The sequence below is a fragment of the Nipponia nippon genome, unplaced genomic scaffold (genome assembly GCF_047370975.1).
Source record: "Nipponia nippon isolate SJK-2023a ecotype South Korea unplaced genomic scaffold, ASM4737097v1 scaffold_17, whole genome shotgun sequence".
Lineage (NCBI taxonomy): Eukaryota > Metazoa > Chordata > Aves > Pelecaniformes > Threskiornithidae > Nipponia > Nipponia nippon.
Genome location: NW_028262333.1, coordinates 6,967,214 through 6,974,975, shown reverse-complemented (window position 1 = coordinate 6,974,975; position 7,762 = coordinate 6,967,214). Strand labels below are relative to the sequence as shown.

Here is a 7,762-nt window from a genome sequence, read left to right as displayed (position 1 = left end):
TGAGGCGGCACGGGACCGGCGGGCGGAGCCCCGCGGCGGCGGCGGAGGGCGGCGCTGCCCCCTGGCGGCCGGCGGCCCCAGCGCTCGGCCCGGCCCTGCCCGGCGCCCGCCCCGGCACCGGCGGCCTCCTTCCCGCGCAGAACAGCGCGTTCCCCGCCGCCGCTGCGGCTCTCCGGCTGCCGCGGCCTCGGTGGGAGCCGGCGCATTCCGGGTCCAGGCGGCGAGCTCGTCACCCTGTGACAGGGACGCAGGAGCGGGCTTTGCGTCTGGCGGTTTTCCCTCAGGAGGGCTTGGCTGCAGGCCGCCGGCGCCATGTTCGCGGGCTGTGCCCACGCAGAGGGGCCCGAAGCCCTCTCGGAGCGTGATGACCTCCCCGGTGTCGAGGAACTTGAGTCCACCCGTGTCCTGGGAAAGCAGTGGCCGGTGCGGGGTCAGCGGGACCCGCGGGCGAGTTACCGCCATCACCAGCCTGCCGAGCCACTTGACCGCTGCGCGGGGCCGAGGGGCGGCAGGCGTTGGAGGCTTTTACCCTCCTAATTTATAATGTGGGCACTACTTAGTAATACCCGGAGTAGTGGTTTTTTAAAAAAACGTGTAAGCCCATGTCGCAAACGGTTGCTGCTGGCTGTGCTTGTGCAGCTTCTGTGAAGCAAACGGTTAACTGAGCCTGAGCCTGATCTGTCATCTTATCTTATCTGTTATCTTATCTTATCTTATCTGGCACTTATCGGCACTGAACAGCATTGGGAGACTGTGAATACAGTAGGAGAGATTCTGAGGCCTTTTTTTCTTTTCAAACTAGGGCAAGAGTCTAATAAGGGCCCCCCCACACAGTCTTCTCCCGGAATCTAGTGAAAAGACGGCAGCTTTTTTTTTTTTTTTCCTTTTTTTGCTGCACAGGCCTAGCAAAAAACCAGTAAATTCAAACTTGGGCTCATGCTGGGAAAGCTGACTGCCTCCCCCTTATCAACTAATTACTTCAGGATGTCCACTAAAGCTTTTTAATAGATTTATGTTCCAGAGTGTGCTGTGTTATGGCCCAGCCTCTCCAGTTGTCCTCTCTCTGCCTGGGCTGCAAGCACATCAGAGGGGGAGAGCAGGCAGGGAAGGCATGTCTCTGTAGCTCAGCCTTAACACGATTCCTCTGAACAGATTCCAGACAGACGCTGAATATCTCCGTGAATGTAAAGTGAGATCTCTTTTTTAAAAATGCCGCTGTTTTATTTTTTATACAAACTAAAACACCAGAGGTCATTGAATCCTATATTAAATACATAAATTAAAAAATAACCATTCATAAAACTTTACATACAATAAGGATTCTCTTCTACACGTTAATACATATAGTACAGATACATGTCCAGTGTTTATCAAAGGGTCATTCTGCTAAGTCATTTACAATTCTGTTCTGGAATAGACACCAAAAAAATTGGGAACAAAAAGTGTATATAAAAACACACAGGTGCTGATGTGAGGGAGGGCAGGGGCAAAGAAAAAACCCTTTGAATCACCAGCAACTGTGTGGCTGTTTATTGAACCTTGCCCTAGTGAGAAGGAGAGCCTGGCCTGTTCAGTCCTCACGGGATGCCATGGAACAGAAAGCTTTGGGGGTTCAGAGGATGTTTCCCACTGAGATGAGGGCAGGGAGCTGGTAAACGAAGCACATCTACAAAAAAGTCTCTGTGGTCTTCCAGGCACATCAACAAGAGAGGGTGGAGCTGTGAGCCAGGATGATAATACTGCAAGAAGCCCTATTTCCTTCTGCAACCCCGATTGCCTAAATTCGTTTCACCTAACTAACTAGGCCCTCATCTGAAGTACTTAAATTGAAAGAATAGTCTTCACAATCTCCTGACTTGGTGAGTGGAGAAAAAGCAGCAAGCCAGATTTTGGTCAAGCTGACTTGCACTACGTTATGTGGCTCATCTACTGCTTTGATGGTAGGGATAGCCTGGAGTGCTGGTACCCCTGCTACAGCCTCGGACGGGTGGATAGAAGGAATCCAGGGCTATATTTGCTGTCCTCAAAGGCTGCAATACAATGATTTTTATTTTGCTGGTTGGTTTGGGGGCGGGGAGGTTGGCTGCAGTGACTAATTTGAGGGAGGATTCTCAAGACTTTGCCTCAATGAATGTCAGGAACAGCAGAAAGCCCTGGATAAACAGCTTCAGGACAGAGAAGGGGAGAGACCCCAGAAAAACAGATCCAAAAACTAGTTGCCCGTGAGATGTAAAACTAAACCACGAGGAGCGTACCAGTTGTGGCAGCTAAACAAGTCTAGATTCAGTTCCCCATACCTAGATTGGAAGTATACTTTCATAAGCTATAGCAACGATTTACTATATACAATAGGGGACAGATATATGCATAATATGTATATATATGTACATATACATATATACTATATATAGATACATGTATATATATATACACAAACATCAAACTCATTTTGATCTAGCTGACAGCAGAAAGGTTGTATTACTCCTATCTGCAAGTGTGTGTTAGGCATGGCTTACGTTATGCTGCAAGGAGAGTAAAGCAGCTGTCGTTCAGCTCTCTGGAGGGAGCACAGCAATCTTGTAGATTTAGGTTTGCAGGCCCAGATAAGCTGGGGACTGTCTACCACCCCCACCCCACCCCGAGCCCCTGGGAATGGAGCACACGCATGCATATGTATACGTAGTAAGGGAGGGGAAATTAGGCAAAAAAGAGAAATTAAATAAGATGTGCACAACATGGCTCAGAGGGCCTAAACGCTGAAGCCTGCCACAAGATCAGTCAGGCATGTTCTGATACTAGGTATTTCTATCTGTGCCACCAACCTTCCCTATGATTGCCTGGAACAAATATTTCCAGTCCTCTTTTTTTCTCAAACCAAAGCAGAGGTGGAAGTTATTGCACCATCACAGAAAACAGGTGCTGCTCATTCTTCTGCAAGAAGAGCTCAATGTTTTAATTGCTGGCCCTAATAATAGGGAAAACAGTTTCCAGCCTGTATTTACTTGCAGGACACTGCAGCCAAGTGGTATGAAATGAACTGGTGCTGCAACAGGGGAAAAAAGAGTGAGAATGGGGAAGAGGGAATGACCAGAGAGGAAAACCCCCTTTTTGTAGCTAACAAGGTGTTGTCAAGTTGCTTAGTGATCTAAAGGTGTCACAGGTGTGGGACGAGACTCTCAACGGGCCTGACTCCAGAGCTTCAGGACCGAACTGCTGGCAGCAGTCTTGGAAAGCACATGTAGGTTTGGGCCAACCTTATCCACAGATTCTTCTGCGGGGGAAAAAGAATTTGAACAAAGAGCATGCAACGTACCTGTATTCATTTAACGTATCTGCCTACAAGCCTGTTTTTAAAAAAATGAACCAACAGACATACAGCTGGTGCAGACCTCAGTAAACCCCTTGACTGAAACAGACTGCTTCAAGAAGATGTGGTCATTCTGTAATTTAAATTAATTTTAAGGAGCAGGAAAAAAAATCACTTGCTTCTAACCTTTGATGGAAGGCTTAACACAATCTCACGGCATGCAAGAAATGAGGATGTTAGGAGTCTTTGTGAAGAAACGGAGCCCAGCATTGCAATCCAGTTGGGTGAATGGACATTAATGATTAAAAGCTATTCTGGCCAAAAAATATCTGAGGGGCAGGCATCCTCGATACCAGAGGAACTTCATCCCTGCTGTGGCTGAGGAACTGCTTTTGACCTGCTGAGTTGCTGTGGCAAGTTACTTCACTGCTTTGTGCCTCAGTTTCTTCATCTGTAAAAACAAAGCAAGCAAACAAAGGAGAGACTCTTGTAAAGCACTTCTAAAGCTCCTGATGGGCAGGGTCTGTGCACGTAAGATGTTTGTTGGTACACGTGAGCCCTGTTTTGAAGGTTTAAGTAATGCATAGGCTGTATTCTGGCCCTTAATTTTCTATTTTGTAATACAGACACCCATTTCTCCCAGTTAAAATTAAGGCTCCATCGTGGAAGACAGAGCTCAAATAAGGAGCCTTGCCACAGGAACCTGAAGTCTAAACAGGCACGACTCCACTTCCAGGGAAACGAAAGCAGAGGCACAGAGAAGTGCATTGTCATGCCTAGCTCATACCGCACATCAGTGAGGAAAGGGGAGATGGGTGCAGCTGGCTGCTTTGCTCCCAGCAGGCACAGGACCTTGGCAATGTTTGCTGCAGGTGTGACACTCCTCAGGGTTCCTTTCATACTGCCTACAGGGTGCGTGGGCCTGGGGTGCCTCAGGGAGTCACCAGGACTGGGTTCCAGGCTTTGTGATTAGAGGGGAAGTAATGCTTTGAAATGCAAACTACTTCTAGTTAGTCTTAACTGTGGAAAAATCTAAACAGACTAGCGATACTTCTTCTTACTTCTAATAAGGATGTGTTCACACAGCTTTTCCCCATTTTTGGTTTATGTGTCATTGATCAGGAAGCCAGCTAACAAAGTCAGTTTGACAAGCCAAACCAAAACATTTGTTCCAAGCTGGGACAAAACAGTTGGAAGCTGATGCTTTGTGGATCACCCCACATGGACAAGGGGGTTGGCTTTTTTCCCCTCTGTCCTCCAACATATTTCTTTTCTTTCTCAGAAGCTACTCTGTAGGTCCAATCCAGTGATCCTCAGTGTATTATTCAAACAGTAAAATCAAGTATAGTCATTATTATCGCAATGGCAGTCTTTAAAGAACATGAAAAGTATCTGACAATAGATGGGCTGTTCTTCATGGAGGGAGGGTGAAGAGAGATAAGGCTACAACTCTGTCAGAAATCCTCCTTACTCCAGACACCCTCTTCCCTTCCTTTGCTGAGTAGAGTGGTGCTTTGTTACGATCTCAAGCGCAAAACGTCGTGCCCTGTCCTGCCCATCCTGCAACAAACCAGAATGTGTTTTTCCTTTCTTCCCCCCACATTGCAGCTGTCATTTGTTCCTGAGGTTAAAACCAAAGAGGGAGAGAAGGAGTCCCTGCAGTGAGAAAGCCAGACAGTCCAAACGGAATGCTTTGTTGTCAGCATCTCTCCACGGCTCGTAAGTGTTTCTCCTGCTCTGTCCTGTTAACTTCCGATCCATTCGTGGGATGACAGTGTCACATTTAAACGATTGCCCTGCACAGCAGGGATAGATTTTTCTGTTGTAACTTTGGTTCCATGCCCAAGACACACTGACTTGATCAGCTGAAAGTGGTTCCTTCCCTTTAAGCTCTTCCTAAGTGATGTAGGTTCACAGTTTATTTTTCTTCCCCTTCCATAATTTCAACATATAGAATTTCATTAGATGCAGCATATATCATAGCTTTAGACAGGAACTGTCAAGTAACAAATCTTGAGTGATGGCTTTAAAATACAAGGTGGTTGCAGTCTTGGCTACAGGTTGTTCATTTTTATACTTTTTAAAATAGGTGTAAACAATGTTCTCTTCATCGGGGGGGTGGAAGCATTTGCCTTTATAAGGACTTATCTGTGTGGTCGGGCACTCTAAAAATAGAAAAACAAAAGAAGAACATCTGTATCAGATAAGTGATAAGTTCCTCTACCTACCTAGCCCAGCTGACAAGATGCAGTCCATCGATCAGGAAGGTGAAAAGGTCTGTTCTTACAGTTGTCAGTGTTAAACTGTTTCTGTTTGTCCATATGAAAGGCATTTGTGAAAATTCTGTGGGTATTTTGCCAAGCCTGTCCATTTAACCCTACAAAGTACAGCCCTCTGGTCCATAAAAGTCCCCATGGGCATCTTCAGGTGAATAGTTATGCACCAGTTTCAATAACTCTTGAATCAAAGCTGCCCAAAATTCACCCGTGACACAAGACATGGCCACAGGTGATCTGCTTGCGGTGTCAGGGCGACCCCAGAACTTTGGCTAATGCAACGAGGCAAATACAGACTGCTCCTGTTCCAAGGAAGCCTTCCCTACCTATGGAAAAGAATTGCGGTTCTCCAGTTTGAAACCAGGGGAAAAAGGGCATGTTTTCTCTAAAAAAAAATAAAGTAAAATTCACTGAGTGCAAAATTCATGCAGACCAGACTTCCCTATGTGATCACAAATAAGTGAATGTGTATATTCACAAGCACAGAAAAAATGCACGTAGGAAAATCCCACATAAAGAGGAATTAGAAAGCTTCTGGTCTGGATACTATATACTGCTGCATGTGGTTTCATTCATGCTTGTCCTTCCTTATCTGAAAAGCACAGCAGTGAGTGCTGTGCTCATTCTGAGAGAGAAAAAAACCAGAAAGTATCATCTGCGATCGCACTGTGGTTTGCTCTCAGCTAGTTAAAAGGATGGTGAAGGATAAACTGCAGCAAGGCACAAAGAAAACCAAAGACCTTTCATATGAGATGGCTTCCTAGGTACATTTCAAGGATGCGTTGTGCTTTTTTTTTTTTATCAAGGATCTGTTTGAAGTCTTTTATGATAAGGTTAACAAAGTTAACTTGGATCCAGTGGAAGTAAAGCAATTTTGCAAAGCCCCCCCGGTGATACGTCTCTCAGGAGTTCTCAGAACCAGAAATGCTGATGGCACACTCCCCAGGCCGTGCTCACCCTTGCTGAGTTACTGCAAATGTCAAAGTCACCTGGGTAGGCAGGTGGTTTTTAAAGTGAATGGAAAACATCAATGTTAGTTATTCTCTCTGATTCCATGTATTCCAGCCTCAGAAAATATGACCTTGCTAAAATCCCTCTCAGTCTTGCCTACACCATTCCCAAATTGCTTCTGTCTCGAGATTTCCCCTCAGGTATTGAGGGGTGAGGATCCCCTGGAGGGAAACGGAGGGGGGGAAGACTGGCATCAGGCAGGGGATAAGGAGCTAACAGCTGCTTACCGTTGCCTTGTGTTTGAGGAATTGCTACAAGACTTGATGCTTTGCACTTGTAGAGTGACTTGCCTTGGTAAAACACTCTACAGATACACTTGCTGTGATGCTGGGCCTGCTGCAGCTGTCTTTACAGTTCAAGGGAGTTCACAGCAATGCAGGTCCTCTTGAAGAGCATCGAGTTTATGTATCCCCCCCTACACCTCGCCCTTAAGATTTTTCCATTTTCTGTCAGTGTCCTATTCTCTACATCACTGTATCTCCACCACTGTCACGGCCACTTCCTCTGCTGTTCAGCTCACAGTAATCCACATTCCTGTACCCTACCTGCCATTCATAGCCAAATATGCAAAAGCAGGATGGGAAGGGCAAAAGAATCACTCATCTCCTGGGTGGTCCTAGGAGTGGCACAACACACCAGCAGGCTCTCCGGGGCTGTAAACCATATTTCAGCTCTCTCTGATGCTTCTCGGCCTCTCTATGGGGAGTAGAGACACAAGTCATTCGAACTAGACCCTTGTGTGCTCCGGGGGCCAGCCTCTATGAAGCAACAGTGAATCCAGCGAGCGAAACTCTTCTCGTGTTGGCGCTGTAGTTAGAGCAGCCTTTCTGGCCTCGGTGAAGTTACACCAAAGGAACTTACACCTGCTAAACCTTAGATGTTGTTTAAAACAAGCAGAAAACCTATTGAAGGAGATTGGGCCGGGGGTGGGGGGAAGTGAAGCCCTGACACGGTCCCTAAGGGTTCTGTGTAAAACCCCAGCAATGACATAATGACATTGGCCTCGATGCTGCTCTGGTTCCATTGCAGCGGTGACAGTCCTAAAGGGGGAAGAAAAATGCTTACGTTTGACTATCAGTCCTACTCAATGAATGTGCCAGTGAGGAGTGCATCAAATTAGCGGAGAGCTTGTGCTAGATGTGACCCAGCAGCCACGTGCAGGTAGAAG

The 7,762-nt window shown here is 46.6% G+C and overlaps 1 protein-coding gene across 4 annotated transcripts in view; it reads right to left on the bottom strand.

Moving 5' to 3' along the window:
- Positions 1 to 1,220: 1,220 nt before the first annotated feature.
- The window catches only part of JAKMIP2 (janus kinase and microtubule interacting protein 2), a 70,628-nt gene continuing 64,086 nt past the window's right edge, over positions 1,221 to 7,762 (bottom strand). For 3 of the 4 annotated variants that reach the window (XM_087753994.1, XM_087753997.1, XM_087753998.1), the window contains one exon: positions 5,182 to 5,472. Coding sequence is in view for 1 of the 4 variants with exons in the window: in XM_087753997.1 (XP_087610123.1) it covers positions 5,452 to 5,472 (21 nt within the window). In the remaining 3 variants the exon portion in view is untranslated. Of the gene's footprint in view, positions 3,759 to 5,181; positions 5,473 to 7,762 lie in introns of those variants that run through there. The other variant, XM_087753996.1, reaches the window with a different exon arrangement.